The 17,401-nt window shown below is 35.3% G+C and overlaps 1 protein-coding gene across 10 annotated transcripts in view; it reads right to left on the bottom strand.

Moving 5' to 3' along the window:
* Positions 1-17,401, bottom strand: part of CEP170 (centrosomal protein 170) — a 125,302-nt gene that overhangs the window by 53,124 nt on the left and 54,777 nt on the right. For all 10 annotated transcript variants that reach the window (XM_058701156.1, XM_058701160.1, XM_058701153.1 and 7 more), the window contains exons 4-7: positions 15,413-15,491; positions 5,884-5,942; positions 5,625-5,787; positions 4,373-4,507 (exon numbers count right to left, since the gene is read on the bottom strand). In XM_058701156.1, the coding sequence (XP_058557139.1) occupies positions 4,373-4,507; positions 5,625-5,787; positions 5,884-5,942; positions 15,413-15,491 (436 nt within the window). The remainder of the gene's footprint in view (positions 1-4,372; positions 4,508-5,624; positions 5,788-5,883; positions 5,943-15,412; positions 15,492-17,401) is intronic.

Below are 17,401 nucleotides of genomic sequence, written 5' to 3'. Positions count from 1 at the left end.
AAGGTAAACAGAGTATCTAACAAAAACAACTTTCAATGTAAAAATTATTCTTATCAAAGTATACTTAATTTTTCTTATAACTGAAAATGAAAAATGTACATCAGAAAATACATCAAAGCAAAAATTTTACATGCTATTTGGAAGAAGAGATTATACAAGACTAAATAACCTAAGTCATGTTTTAAAAATTTCTTTCAGAGTTAATTCATCTTTATCTTAATAAAAAAATGTTCACTTGGATTCTGTTTACTCTGAAGGCCTGTCATTTAAAATTTCCATGACAGTAAAATTAGGCACTTCCCATGTACTAATGAATTCACTAATAAATGCTATTTGTAGTTTTTCATACATGGACTTATTTCCTGTTCATTACGGTGTACTGTACTTGGTCAATTCCATATAGGACAACTGGCTTATAAACCTATCCTCTCTTACCTATGTATCTATCTATCTATCTATACACATGTATACAATCACTCAGTCATTTATTATCTGCTTTGCTCATCTTTCTAGCAACAGGATAATACTGGCTGGGAATAAGGGGTGGTACTTTCTTACTACCACCACCAGATACCCAAATAAAATGATGTGGCTGAAGTGCAAGCCCAAACCGTGAAAAGCTGCTCCAGGGGTACAACACTTACCATCTATTTGTCAGTCATGATTTAAAGGAATATTTTCCTAATTTTCCTTCCTTGTGAAGGAAAAGTTCACAGTTAATATTGACATACTTTCAACATGTTTTCACATTATAACACATAAAAACAGCCTAGATCAACTGCACACCACTGTTTTAAAGGTTATCACCCCTTAAGTCCTACATCCAAGTCACCTTTACTTCAAGGACTGGAAACCTGAGACTTACACAACTTATCCAGAAATCAGTTATCTTGCAACATCAGGTAGCACAGTAGAGGGGAAAGGCAGCATGTTATGATCTGATGAATCCTGTGTCTGTCAGGCTTTAATTCTCATTTTTCTCATCGGAAATAATGGTATCTATGCATGAGATCACTGTCATGATCCAGTGAGGTTCAGTATTAAGTGACATAATGTACGTTACCCAGAACAAAGCCTGGCACAAAGTAGGCACACAAATAAATGTTTCTCTCTTTTCCCCAACTCTCCAACATAGCTAAGAATTAGGGAAACAAGAAAAACTAACTCTAAAAAACTCAAGAAAGATACAATAACACCTATACTCCCATATTCATGACCTTTACTAACAGAAAAGTCACTCACTCAAGAGTCTTTTTACTATCTGCACAGACACATGTAGCAAACCTGAAGTGAGGATTAAGGTAAGATACACTGCACCAAGAAGTAAGGGTCAGACAGATGGCAGGAGTAAGACAAAAAACAAGAGCTTGGGACCCAGCTCAGAACCACAACAGTCCAGAACCATTCTGTGCAGACCCTGTAATTCTGTCCCACACCCTGTAATGTCTCCCAAGGCTGTCATGTGATGTATCACACTGCAGTAAGTGACATCCATCATGATGACTTTGGGTCATAAACCAGAAACTTATATTATATTCAGGCTTCTCCACTTGAGAAGACAGTGATATGGGTAATTCATTAATAGAAATATAGAAAATGGTCAAACTTTTACAGAAATTGTCAGTTGTAAAAGTTCAGTCATTTGGAAAATTCATTACGTGAAGGAATTCATCTCTCTGGAGATGATAAAAACAGATCAAGTGTGGACCTACTATACTTGGGAAATGTAGGCCTACTAGAAAAATTATTGGGAAAATTAATACAGAAGAATAAAACAGCTCTATCTCAGAACGCTGATGGAACAGATTCTGGAAATCTGTGAATTTAACATTCATTTACCTTCAAACTCAGTTCTGTTTATACCAAATTAAGTAAATTAATATATTAAATATACTAATATTTTGAGTATACTAATATTCTGTCATAATCTCAACTGCTAGGTATTTAAAACTATTTAATAAGTGATTATGCTAGAATTGCTTATCTAAATCAGAAGAGAAAATGGGGACAATACACCTCCAGAAAAGCCATTCCCTTCATTCTTCTGTACGAAATTAAGAAATATTCAATTCCAGATGCTAAAGGCAATGATGAAAGCACATTCACTCAGCCTACAACATACATCCAGCCTGGCATATTCAAGGACTGCAAATAAAGACTAGGAAACAGCAAAAAAAAAAAAAAAAAAAGACTAGGAAACAGCAAAAGGAGTCACAACTTGAAAGTTTCCAAATTTAGTGTGATTAGATGAAAATCAACGTAAAAGAGCCAGAGCTTTATTCCTCACAGCTGCACGTACCTTCTTTTCAAACACACCTTTGCAACACTAGAAGACCTTTAAATGTAACCTACATAAATGTTTACACCAAGTTAGCAGGCCCTGGGCGCACCTATAGCTAAAGTGAGGGCAGTTCTCCTTTTTAATTGGACTAAAAATACTCGGACAATTTCTGGAGAATTTGATTGCTCCAGTATATACATTTGCTTCCAGGGTTAGGTCTGTAGGAGATTATGGATACATGTGGACCCACTGAGAGGGACATAACAAATTACTAGGTTGCAGATACTCTATTAGCTTTTCTGAAATGTTCCCCCCTCCTAACAATTACTAAGATTTTGCATTCTAATAATGGGTAACCAAGAAGCAAGTCACTTTTTGTATTTACAAGTTGCATGCTTAAAGCATAAATGAATCACTTATTTTCATAACTGGAAACATTTAATAACACTTTCAAAATGATCAAATTAAATAAGTACCCATCTTCAAACTGATTCTACAATCTCGACTAGTATCATAAGTTATTTCAGGTCAGTAAACTGTTCCCCTCATCCTATATTGTAAAAACTGCCAATGATAAATCTGAAACAATAACATCCTTGCACTAACATAAGAAAGCAGATAAGATTCTCTCACAAGACACCTAATAGGCTAAATCTGGCTGGGTTCTTCAAGCAATTTAACACAAACAGAAATCACTTAATGCCTTCTTACTCAAAAATAATCCCAAGATTATGAGACAGCTTTTGTCATCTGGCAAAAATGACACTCAATGAGACATGCCACATAAGCTGATAATCATTTAAGAATTTAGTTTCATTCACACAGATGGCCATGAGGGGAGACACCCCCCTATGCCGCCCTATACGCCCACTGTGGACTGGAGGGCTAAGAAAGGGAGAAAAACCAGTTGCTGATGACACTGTAGAGATGCCTTAGCCAACCCTGAAGAGGTACAGTTATTTAAGCCAGGAAATTTCTTTCCTGTTCAGTCTCAGGTAGCATTTGTTATTTGCATCTGATGTACTGCTGAATGACACTCAGTATGAATACTAAGTATTTCTAAGCTTGGACATGAAGAAAACTGCTGGTGGAGAGAAACAAGGAAGCTACGATGGGAATTTATTTGCAAAGTTGACAACTTCAGTTTGGGGCACTTGCATAATCAAGTTGATAAAGCCAGCTTTCTTAGACCTGTCCGAGGTCAGATTAGCACATATTTAAAGAACAGTGTTCTTAATTAATTAATTAATTTATTTATTTATTATCTTGTACAATTAGGGTCAAAGGTAGAAAATTGAGAAGAGTTGTGCTGGGATCTATCTTTGACTCAGTCAGACTTGGTTTTCCAGACTGCTCCCTGGTACCTGTGTTCAATTCCTACAGTTCTGGATCCTTATCTGACATTATCATAGAAACTGCCCGTTTCACCCTTTGGTGTTGATGTCTTTGCCAAGTCCTTACGTGACGAATGACACCTCCATTCATTTCCTGGAAATCTTGACCCTTGCTGGTCTAAGGGCACTTGGTTCATTACTAAATCCCTCCAGCAACACAAGAATATGTGCCTTGACTATTAATGTGACCCAGAACTAATTTTTCATTCTGGCTGAACTTGGCTAGTCTTGCTACCATATCCCAACAAACAAAGCAAACTGAGGTTTTAAATAAGTTTTAATTTTATATCACATTTCTGAACATAACAGAAACTGTTCATTTAAAAACATGATTATATACCTGTGAATCTAAGGAAACACACAATTCGTTTGTGCCCACTATTTTGGTCTAATTGAAACATTTTAAAAATTCTTTTTAAATACCTTAAATGCTCAATTACATTATTAATCTATTTTCCAAGTTTTAATCTCATAAGTTGGAAAAACCTTTTAAATAAAATGATACTGGAATTAATACTTTATATGAGAATCATTCATAATAAACTTAAAATGACATCATCATTAAGACATTCATCAACATTTTTTATTAAATTAAGGAGTAGTAGATATCTTTTTTTCAGAGTTGCCAGATTTTTGTTTAATTACAAATTCTTCCCCAAATGTCCATTTAATGTCACAGTCTTGAGATTTTCCTTACCTGCTGTTCCGGTTTCATGACTTTTTTCTTCAGGTTTGCCATTTGACTTGAAAGCCCTTTGTTCATCCACCTCATCATCCCCCCACCATGATGGCTGCCCATATAATGGAGTACCACGGGGCATCGCAGAAATATCTGGAAAAGGTGAAAAAAAATCTGTCTAAAGCATATGAAACAGAAAAAAAAAATGGTTTTGCACAATGCTAGAATTGTCTGGCTAATTTATTAAATGAAAACAACATATAATCTAGATAGTTGAAGAGTACTCTAAGTTGAAAAACTTAGTTTTTGTGTCAGACCTTATTCAATGTTGGACATGACTAAATAAATGAAATTTTGCACTGGCTGATATCTAAGTAATGCACACTGCTGTAACCTAATAGCTTTTTGCTAAGGTGTACTCAAGTGTTTTGGTATACAGAAATGGCTCATTAAGTAAGTCGAGATAAAAAAGACAAAAGTAAGTTTTGGTATGAATGACCATGAAAAAGTTTTTTAAGCCTAGGGGGACTGTACAGTAACTAAATTTAACCTAGATGTTAACATGACTAGTAGATTTATATTTGAGCAAATTTGGTAATGCCTATTCTATTAATTTAAAAAAATTGTTTTTGTATGAATAGGATTATTTATGTAGAGCTGTTCCTGGAACATCATATATACAATAATAATTATGATGACATAATATCATTGGATATTTCCTTTTATTTTTTTAGATTTTTTTATTGTTATTTTTAAATTTTTTTAACATTTATTTACTTTTGAGAGACAGAGAGAGACAGAACACGAGCAGGGGAGGGGCAGAGAGAGAGGGAGACACAAAATCCGAAGCAGGCTCCAAGCTCCGAGCTGTCAGCACAGAGCCTGACACAGGGCTTGAACTCACGAACCATGACATCATGACCTGAGCCAAAGCTGGACGCTCAACTAACTGAACCACCCAGGTGCCGCTGGATATTTCCTTTTAATTCACTTGTTATAATTCAAAAAAAGCAGACAAACATTAAATAAAAATATTGAAAACTATATTTCTCTCAAATATTTAAATACATTAAACACACCTACATATAACTGTCATATATAATTATGGGTTATAAGATGCTTTCTAATGAAAGCGTTGGCTATATTAAAACCTACTCTAAAATTGTCATTATTACAAATTTATATGGACATGGCCAACTTTTTTAGAACAAAGGATGCAATTTCTTCATAACCACGTATAAATATGGTATTTTCAAACAGGTTAACTTACCCATGGCTTTTTCCTCAGACTTCAGTGCTTCTGTGGCTTTATGCTGCACCTCTGCTGATGTATCTGCTCCCTTTGAATCCAGGCTTTTGGCACACGCAGATTTTGATAACTCTGATTCTGAAGATTTTTGGGACAGCTGAAGCTGAATGGTAAACTTCTCATGCTATAAAACATTTAAAAATGAAAGTGAAACATCCAGGAGTGAAATCGACCCTAGCAAATGGTGGATTTACAAAGGAAATAAGTAAAAAATGTTTACCTTTAGTGCTTCTTCAGGGACCCTCATTTCTCCTCGAACTACAGTGAAAAGATTTGTATGTAAACAAGGCTAAGGAAGAATATATCTCAAAATTGTGATAATCAAGCTTAAAATAATCAAAGATAATTTAGGAATTGTCCTATTTTCAATAGGTAATTACAACAGAAGTATCATATTCCCCTTAAGAGTTAAATGTTAAAATATGCTCATAACTGTGAGGACTTTACTTTTTAAATACCAGAGAAATATCTTGGGGCACCTGGGTGGCTCAGTTGGTTAAGCATCTCACTTCAGCTCAGGTCATGATCTCATGGTGCGTGGGTTCGAGCCCCGCGTGGGGCTCTCTGCTGACAGCTTGGAGCCTGGAACCTGCTTTGGATTCTTTGTCTCCCTCTTTCTCTGCCCCTCCCCATTTGTGCCCTCCTTCTCTCTCTCTCTCTTTCAAAAATAAAGAAACATTAAAAAAAAATACATACTAGAGAAAAATCTTAAAATCTAGCAAATAATTCTAAACTTAATAACGGCCTTCAGGAAGTAAATAACTGGGTAATAAATCAGAGCACAAAGACATGTTCAGTTCTCACAAACAAACAATATGACTACAAAGAAGAAAAAGCACCTGGATCAAATTATATTAATACTTAATCACAAAAATGTAAAAGGAAGTATGTCATCAGTGATTATCCAACAGCAAATCCTGAAAGAATTCGATTACTCAGACTTCACAAGCATTGATAAAAATGAAGCTCACTCTGAAAGTGCAAAAGAAATTCTATAATTAGGGTCCTTACAACAACCACAATCACCCCTTTCCTCCAGACATTGCAATCAGGGTCGTATCACATTGACAAACAACTGATTCTATACAATTAGAACCAAATGCTAGAAATAATGGGTGCTTTCATTATTATGCCAAAAAGAACAATGCCTCTGTATATTAAAAAACATCTTTCACTAAACAGTAGAGGTCACATTTCCCACCATTACTTAACCCTGTACTGAAAGGACTTTTATAACCATGTACTAAATTCTATTATCCTTTACCAATTCATAGCACCCTATGACTTCAAGGCTAGAAAGCTGTAATTATCACAAATGATTGGGGTAAAAATAGTTCCCATGCATAAGGAGCAGTAAACTTGCAAATGAGTTTTTAACTTCTATTTCTGTTCATTAAAATGATAAAAATTCAGAATTTTTTGGAATTGTAAAGAACTTTAGGGACTATCCTCTTTAATTCCTGTTTAATATCTCATCCTTCTCTTCTATACATAGGGAACTTGAGGAATGGAAGGGCAAAACCTAGGACGAGAATCTTGTCAGCTGAAACCCAGTCCAGGGTTCCTGTAGCTGTGAAATATTAGAATTTTCCTTTTTTGTTATATGTATATGCTGATACATATTTGCTGACATATATGAAAATAAGTATTTCATAATTAGTAATTTCATACTTAATGAAAAATAAAAGTCCAGTAACTTTGTTTTATACCCAAGAAATGCATGAACAGCTGGAGGAGATTCACAGCATTTGCATACTTCCAATGGAAAACACAGTGTCTCAAAAAAACAGAAAGCCATTTCCATTTTTTCAATGGGAAACACCAATGATTTTAGCCTGCTCTGGGGGTTTTCCGGTGCTCCATTCAAGTTTATTGCTGAGGGAGTTCCAGGCTGTCCCCTAAGGCTAGTGTGGGGGTCTTATGTTTACACTGAAGACTCCTTGAAGATCTGGGAAAACCTGAGAGAGCCCACCCTTCTTGGGGTCAAACACTTCATCTTTCAAAAAGTTTCATGTGTGTGAAACCAAAGATTTCAAGGATCCTCTTGTCTGGGTCATGAGTTCACCTGAGAACACCGGTCTGGCTGGGAGATTCTGAGACTGCCCTAATTCCAGCTTAGCTACCTTCTTCCTAATGTAACTTCCTAAGTTATAAAAAGTTTAAAGTCCTACTTATTAAAAATTGTATTTGTTAGGTTATTTCCCTGTTTCTTTACATCGGGCTGTGATTGCGATTTTCCATCTTCCCTATGCTCAGTTTATTCAAGAAATGTTTATTGGGGCACCAGGGTGGCTCAGTAGGTTAAGTGCCTGACTTCGGCTCAGGTCATGATCTCCTGGTTCGTGGGTTTGAGCTCAGCATCTGGCGCCACAATTACAGTGTGGAGCCTGCTTGAGATTCTCTCTTTCTCTCTCTCTTTCTCTCTCTCTCTCTCTCTCTCTGCCCCTCCCCCACTTGTGCTCCCTTCAGGGAGCTGTCTCTAAATAAATAAACTTAAAAAAAAAAAAATGTTTATCTACAAGTGGGGTCAAAGAAACTCATCTGCATAGTAGTAATGCATTCAAAAACATCTTATCTAAATGTTATCTCTTATCTAGATAATCTTAGCTAGATAAAACATCTTATCTAAATGACAATTAAAGCTAACTAAAAGAGGGCAACATTTTGAAGTTTTAGTTACTCCTAGGGCCTTAAAACAACAGGTATCAGTGTGAACATGCACCTCAAAAATCATTTTAAAAATTAATTTAAGTTGCTTCACTCGGGAGATACCAAACACTTACAGAAGAAATCAAATATTATATATGAGTTTTTGTTGCTTGGTACAAGGTTTCCAGTGTTAAGGTTTCAAAAGATGCTGTATTTTCAAACTGTTTAATGGGCATTAATACAATATTCTCTGAAAAACTGTATTACTAAAAAGAATGTGACTTTCATGGTGTTGAAGACACTGGATGCCACAACAAATGAGAATACTTGAATTATTTTACACAATGAAAAATACATTCTTTTTCTAAAATTTATGTGTCTTATATGTGTGATTTAAAATACATATATAGTAAGACTACCCTTAAAAATTTTCCTTAAAGTTAGCCAAAAACTTGTCTGTTTGGATCTTCTCCTTAGAAATATGGGAAGTTTAGGGGCACCTGGGAGGCTCAGTCGGTTAGGTGTTCGACTTTGGCTCAGGTCTTATCTCACTGTTTGTGGGTTCTAGTCCCATGTCGGGCTCTGGGCTGACAGCTCGGGGCCTGGAGCCTGCTTCGGATTCTGTGTCTCCCTCTCTCTCCCTCCCTCTCAAAAATAAATAAACATTTAAAAAAAAACATTGTTTTAAAGAAATATGGGAAATTTAGGGTTGCCTGCATGGCTCAGTTGGTTAAGCACCCAACCCTTGATTTCAGCTCAGGACATTATCTCCCAGTTTGTGAGTTCAGGCCCCCCATCAAGCTCTGTGATGACAGTGTGGAGTCTGCTTGGTATTCTCTCTCTCCCTCTCTCTGCCCCTCCTCTGCTCGTGTTCTCTCTCTCCCTCTCAAAATAAATAAATAAACATTAAAAAAATATATACGGGAAATTTGTTTGACTACATTCATAATATAATACACAATTATGCTAAAATAGATTGCACATTGTATTAACAAGGCAGGTCCTAGAAGATGCCAAAGTTAAAAAAAAAAAAAAAAAAAAAAAAGGTCATAGCAGAAAACCTTCCAAGGGTAAAATTTTATTTCTTTAAGCAAACTTTCTACTAGCTTAAGTTTGTCTTTATCTTCAGAAAGCTGTATTGCTTTGTTCTGGCAGATCAATTCCTTTGTCCAGCTTTTAGAAAACCTTGTTTTAAAACAACTCCTTTAAACTTTTCTTCTATGACTTTATTCCATATCTAATAGCTCCTGTCAATTTCTTAAATTTAGCTCTCTCAAACTTTGGAAACATCCTCCATTTTTGAAATCTGGAAAGTGTGTTCATGCTTTGTTGTAGACATCAATCACATTAATCAGGAAGAACCCTAACTTCTCTAAATGAAGAGTCTTTGATTTTTAGTTATGTTTATCCCCTTCCCGATCATTTTAGCAGCCATGATCTGGATCCAAACACACAATGCCATAGGTAATGTTCCAATTATAGATAAATCATCATCTTAAAAGCCACGACAATGATTTTTACCTTGTTTCTAATACAATTAATCCAATCGTTTTGTGGACATTATAGGAATAGGCAACTACTTTGGGAAAAAGCAGCCCATTAAAAAAATTAAGGTACTAGGTTCTTATAATAACCCTGAGATGACTGAGATGGTAAGGATTTTGAGATTTATGGTATTTAAGTAATGTTTAAATCATTTTCCACTAAACATGGAAACCATATCATATTCTGATATTCCTTCTAGTTCACCAGTGATTCCATCTTTTTTTCTTTTTAATGTTTATTTTTGAGACAGAGATAGAGTGCAAGCAGACACAGAGAGAGGGAGACACAGATCTGAAGCAGGCTCCAGGCTCTGAGCTGTCAGCACAGAGCCCAACGTGGGGCTCGAACTCATGAACCATGAGATCACGACCTGAGCCAAAGTCGGATGCTTAACTGACAACCACCTAGGCACCCCTGCATCTTAATCTTTTTTAAACTGGTTCCTTATCTCTCCCACCTCTTAATACTGGTATAGAATAGGTTTCAGTTCTTGGATCTCTTACCAATCTATATACACTACTATATATTAACTACTACTTTTCCAGACACATGAAAGCTGAAAGAATTCATCACCAGCAAAACCATACTGCAAGAAATGTTAAAGGAAGCCCTGAGCAGAAAGAAAATGATATCAGATGAGAAGAACAGATCTATAAAGAAGAGCGAAGAGCATGAGAAATGATAGTTACACTGGTTTAAGCTATAAGAGTACAGTGGGCATAAAGATATAAGATATTTTTATTTCAATCTCATTAAAAGCTAATTGACCTTCCACTTGTAATAATGTAGTATGGAGTTTGTAACATCTAAGAATAGAGTTTGACAATCATAGTACAAAGGTCAGTACAGAAGAAATGAAAGTATACTACTGTAAGGTTCTTATACTATATGTGAATTGGTATAATATTGCTTGAAGATACAACTTAAAGAAGTAACTACAAATCTTGAAGCAACCAATCAAATAAAAAAGTTATAGTTAATAAGCCAATAAAAGACATAAAATGGCATCATACAAAATGTTCAAAAAATCCAAAATAGAGGAAAAAGAAAACTGATGGCACAAATAGAACAAATATCAAGATGACAGAGGTAAACCTAATTACATCAATAATCACACTGAATGTGAACGACCTAAATCCCCTAATTAAGGCAGAAATGATAGATTGAAAAAAAAAATACCAACTGTATGATGCCTACTTTAAATGTAAAGATACAAATAGGTTAAAGCAAAAGAATATAAAAAAGAATAGAAAAGATGTTCCTTGCTAACGGCAATCCAAAGAAAGAAAGGAAAGAAAGAAGAAAGAGAAAGCTGGAACAACTAAATCAATGTCAAAACAAACTATATTTTAGAGCAAAGAACATTGTCTTGAATAGAGCAGGTCATTTTCTTTTATTTATTTTTTTTAAGTTTATTTATTTATTTTGAGGGAGAGTGAAAGTGTGAGCTGGGGAGGGGTAGAAAGAGAAGGAGCCAGAGAATCCCAAGCAGACTCCAAGCCCAGCACAAAGCCCTACTTGTGGCTTGATCTCATGACTGCGAGATCAAGACTTGAGCTGATATCAAGAGTTGAACACTCAACCCACTGAGCCACCTAGGTGCCCCCAGCAGGTCAATTTATAATAATTAATGGGATCAATTCATCAAGAAGATATTTTAATCCTAAATGTTTATGTACCTAATAACCAGGTTTCGAATTATACGAAGAAAAACTACTGCAAGGAGAAATAAGCAAATCCATAATTATAGCCTAAGATTTCAATATTGATGTCTCAATTAACAGAACAAGTAGACAATCATTCAGTAAAACATAGAAGGTGTGAACCAAATTGGCCTGACATTAATAGAACACTCTACCCAAACAACAGAAATGCACATTCTTTTCAAGTACATATGGAACATTTACCAGGAGAGATAAATTAGGTATATTCTGGGCCATAGGACAAGTCTCAATAAATTTAAAACGATGTGAGACATACAAAGTATGTTCTCTCATCAGCATGGAATTAAATTAGAAATTAATAACAGAAAGTCTCTGGGAAAATCTCCAAATTACTTAGAAACTAACAAACTTATTCAAAATTATTATGAATAACCAGTACTCAAAAATCAAGAGAAATCAGAAAGTATTTTGAACGGTAGAGCAGTACTTAGGGGAAAATTTATAGAACTAAAAGCCTATATTAAAAAAAAAGGTCTCAAACGAATAACCTCAGTTTTTATCTAGGAAAAAGAAATTAATAAGATACAAATCAAAGAGAAAATAGAGGAAACTCAGTTAAACCAAAAGCTTGTTTTTCTCAGAAGATTCTTCCCATTTTCTCCATGAAATTCACTCTACCCACAGAATTCTGTCAGTTAATGATGACTCTACTTTTCCAACTGCTGAGATCAAGTGCCAAATCTTGGACTTTCTTTCATTCTACTTCCAATCTAATTAAGAATATTACTGGCTTCCTCTTCAAGATGCACCCATAATCTGATTCCTCACCACCTCCTCTTTCACCACCCTGCTGTAAACCTCTGACTCACTAGGGGCTACTACACAGCCTCCTAACTCACCTCCCTCTTTTCACCGAGGCCCACTTCCATCCTTAGTCTTCTTGAACAAGAATAGCCACAGGATGTTTCTAAGTAAGTCATTATCATGTCACTCTTCTGGTCAAACCCCTGTAGATGGCTCCCCATTCCACTTAGAATAGAAGTCAAAATTCTTGCAATGGTCTGTTAGGGCTGATGTGCACCCCGCTCCCATACCCCATCTTCCTACTCTTTACTGGTCCCAACCACAATGACTTTTGAAGGCTGTTCTTCAAACGTGCCAAACATGTTGCTGCTTCAAGTCCTTTGTATTTAACTCTTCTATCTTCCTGAAGAGCAATTTCCCCTGATATCCATATGGCCAGCTTCTTTACTTTCTCCTTATCTTTGCTCCACTGTGGGCTCCATGAATATCCTTTTTTAAAATTACAACCTCCCACTCACCACCACGAGCTCTCTGGATCCCCCAGTTACACTTTTTCTCCATAGAACTTATCATCCTCTACTATTCTTTTTTTGTGTGCTGTCAGCTTCCTTCAACCCCATTAGAGTATAATCGCCAGGAGGACACGTATAATCGCCAAGAGGACAGAGTGGTCTGTTTCTTTCACTTTCGTGTCCCCAGACCATGGGGACAAGGATCTCCCAGCACACAGGAGATACACACATTTAATAACTGTGAAGTGAATAACCTTAGGCTTGCATATCTGCTAAAGTTTGGCCACTTGGACACTTAAGAGCTCCTTTTTGATTACTGCAGGGATTATTATCCCTCATGAGTTGATAGTCATTTCTTAAACTTGGATATTTCTTCCACTACTGGCTTTTCCAAATCACTTAATTTCTTTAATTAGAAAAGCGCTTGTGGCAGATAAATTTTGTGTCTTCAGTTCTATCTCAATTCATGGTAAGATGTTCCTTCTATTACTGTGACATTGTAATAAAGAGTTTTCCACTCCAAAGAAGAGGAGTTCGTAAACTGGCTAACTATTAAGCTTAATTTTAATAAAAATAAAGCACAATTATTTCAGCCAAATATAAAACAGGTAAATGTAACATATAAAATTTGTTTTAAAAATTTCATCCTAATGTTCATTTATGTATAGTTTTCAAAAATCATAAGCAATAGGAGATGCTATTTTAAAATAATAAAATTTACTGAGCCTACTCTGAAGATCTGGATAACAGTTCTGGTTCAACACCGATTCATAACACGAAGAAAGTCCTTTGGAACCAACAAAACATTTGTCCCAGCAACTCCTATTGCTGACTATTATGAGCTGGTATATAAAAAAGGAAGTATTAGTTCACTACTAAGAAATCACTACACAAATTGTAAAAGTGGGAGTTATTTCTCAGCAGTTGTTTTCTTTCCTTTTTTTTAATGTTTATTTGAGAGAGAGAGGGAGAGAGCGAGCGAGCGAGGGAGGGGCAAAGAGAGAAAAAACAGGCTCCAGGAGAATCTGAAACAGGCTCCAGGCTCGGAGCTGTCAGCACAGAGCCTGACATGGGGCTCAAACTCACAAGCTGTGAGATCATGACCTGAGCTGAAGTCAGACGCTCAACTGCAGACTGAGCCACCCAGGAGCCCCTCAACAGTTTTCTCTTGATTTAAAAGTCAAAGTAAACATTATAGAGTTTTATTGAAACTCAGATTTTCTATTTTCTCATGTTTTGAATCAGATTAAGGAGGTATTTAAATTCAAAATATATTTATTTGCATTTATTGTTTGATGAAACTTTTTATGCTGGTGGAAAATGGTCCATGGATCAAGGCTTTAATGTTAATTCTTAATCATTTTATGTGATTCATATTCTTAAAAGGATTTAAAACATACAACTCATAAATACTAAGATTCAACGGTTTCACTTTTCAATGTTCCTTTGCTGTACAAGTATAAAGTTCATATGATGTGCTAAAAACTATTTTTCATAAATTTTAAGTTAAATCTAAGGAAAAAAAACTGGTTATGCTTTAAGAACAATTTTAAAGTGTTAGTACATTTATTTTATCTATGCATCAACTCCAGGTAGCTGAGACTACATTTGCTATAGTATAGTGATAAAAGTCCATCTGACTTGCCAATGTTTAATATATTCTTCAATATTAAAATCCAGATAAATGTAGTAACTGAAAAATGAAAACTCAAGAAAAACATTCAGTATAAAGTGGAATATGTATATTTTAATTAAATAAAGTAAGTCCCCTTTATTTCAAAGCTTTTTGCCTTATATGAATACAAATGCTTTATTCTTCTTCACTAGTGGTCTTTACTATACCCTAAGGAGGACAAAGTCATGTCCCCACTCACTTCTTAGAATCCTATTTTGTTACTTACTTATTTGCTTATTAAAAGATTTTATTTTTAGGTAATCTCTACAACCAACGTGGGGCTCAAGCTCTGAGATCAAGAGTCGCATGCTCTACTGAATGAGCCAGCCAGGCGCCCCTGGAATCCTATTTTTAACGAAAGAATTTTAAATACACACTAACTGTATAATGAACTGAGCCAGGGAGTATGGGTCTCAGAAGATATAGGATACTGAAAAATCTGAGTTAAATAAGCGACAGAGACAGAACTCTTAACACAGAGTAAAAGTACAAATGGGAAAAAAGGTAGGGATAAGTTCTCACACTCCTCCCGGGACACTGATTTGCGCCATATGCTCATCCAAACAACAACAAAATCCCTGGGCTGGGCTAATATTAAACAGTCCTTTGTCCTCTCCTTGTTACATTCTCTGATACCCAAATTACACATGTAAATACCACTGCTGGAACTATAGGGATGGGGGAAAAGCTGAGTCCATCAACTTTTCTAGGATTATTTTTAGGAATAGGCATAACAACCAGAAAATATACGTATTATTTTTAAACCTGTATTTTAGTATGGGAGGGCAAAGAGACTTCTAGCATGCTTTTACTGAAAATTCTTAGATCAAGAAATGTTAATGTACATCAGAAAAGCTTTATGAATAAATTCAATAAATGCACAAAATCATATAAGGATATCATATCCAAATCTCAGCTTATCTTCAAGTTTCAAGGTGATATAAGTCTGTTCTGGAATCCTTACATCATTCACAAAAGTCTACAAAGAGAGAAAAAGATCTTAGGTTATATATGAAGTATTAATTATTACATTCCAGACAAACAAACACTCAAACCTTATACTTAAAAATACATTAGCTATGGTGGCTAACACAGCTTGTGTATTACAAAATGTGCCATGCATCTTATAGGCTGATAAATGATTTTCATACTAAGTCTTTTATTAATAATTGAACACACAAAGAACCAGGCTGTACCTCCTCTAAGTCCATCATGCTGCCAAGACAAATACAGGCATTTAAAAATGATGCTAAGAAAAGCTCCTAATGTGAAGCTGGCAAATTGTAAAATACTTAACTTTTGATATATCATCAAGATGCAGGGGACTCAATTTTAGCTTTTTTCGGACAATTCTAATTATTTGTGAGGTCTGATGTTTCATTTCATTACTTTTTAAAAAAATTTATTTATTTTGAGAGAGAGCTCGAGCGAGTGGGGGAGGGGCAGAGAGAGAGAGAGAATCCCAATCGGTAGCTTGATGCAGGGCTCGAACTCAAAACAGTGGGATCATGACCTGAACCAAAACCAAGAGTCAGATGCTCAACTGACTGAGCCACCCAGGTGCCCCTATTCCATTTTTTAAAGTAAATTTTCTTTTTGTTCTTTAGAAGAATTCTAATAATAAAAGTAATGAAATACTGGGACACCTGGTGGCTCAGTCAGTTGAGCGTCTGACTCCTGGTTTCAGCTCTGGTCGTGATCTCACAGTTCATGGGTTCAAGCCCCGCACTGGTCTCTGGACCTGCTTGAGATTCTCTCTCTCTCCCTCTTTCTTCTCTAACCCTCCCCCTGCTCACAAGCACATGCCCTCTCCTCTCTCTCTCTCTCAAAATAAAGAAATAAACTTAAAAAAAAAAAAAAGGAATAAAACTGCTATTCTATTTCACAATTGCCATATGAGTCTTTTAGACCTTTTTATGACTCTAAGATACATTATGGGATCTTACTGATCTTATTTTTCCTTTTTTTTTTTGAAACACTGTGCTATTTCACATCATTATTTTATCATTACTCATCAATTATTTCTAACTATGCTGAAAATGACCAACATAATAAGAAAACAGAAGAAAATGGAATTGCCCAGAATATTGCTATCCAACAGAAACATAGTGCAAGCCCCAAATGCAAGCCAAACATATACTATTAAATTTTCCAGTAGGTGCATTAAAAAAGTTAATGTAAAAGGTGAGATTAATTTTAATGCTATATTTTAACCCAACCCATATATCCAAAATAGTACCATTTCAACAAATAATTAAATATTTTTCAATAAGAACTTGACCAATTCTGTATTTCACATTTTCACAGCATTCTTGCATCTTTTGATGTTTTCCAACACTTATTTGATTTAGTTTCTAAGTGGATAAATGCCCAAGGCAGGTATCTATCAGGTAACTAGAAGCAAAGATGATGTAAAAAGAAATAAATTAAACTTCTGTTAACAAATCTAAAACTGAGAAATGTTTTGCAATAATAGAAGAAAGCTATCATCTTAATAAAACTATAAGCTATCAAAGTCTTAAAAATAATGCATTTTGACAATACAATGCAAGAAGAACTAGAAATAATGATAAGCTAGAACCAGCTGGATATGTACTTGAAATTTGAAAAGCAACATTTACAAAACGGATATATATCCCAGGTCTCCCTTGACAACTGATGAACAATACCCATTTTGTGTATTATGTACCTTTCAAAACCAGAAAAATATGAAATAAAAATATGAGCTTGTCATGACTAATTTTTACTTAAAATTTCAAGTTGTTTTTCATTATCCTTTTATCCTTACTTCCGCAAATTATTTGTAAAAAGACAAAGAGTCAACTAGACACAGATGGCAAATGGTGATGACTATTTTTCCTGGCACGTTGGAAGTTAAATTGGAATTTG

The sequence above is a fragment of the Neofelis nebulosa genome, chromosome 15 (genome assembly GCF_028018385.1).
Source record: "Neofelis nebulosa isolate mNeoNeb1 chromosome 15, mNeoNeb1.pri, whole genome shotgun sequence".
Lineage (NCBI taxonomy): Eukaryota > Metazoa > Chordata > Mammalia > Carnivora > Felidae > Neofelis > Neofelis nebulosa.
Note: the sequence above shows the minus strand (reverse complement) of the source record. Positions and strands in the feature narration are given on the sequence as shown.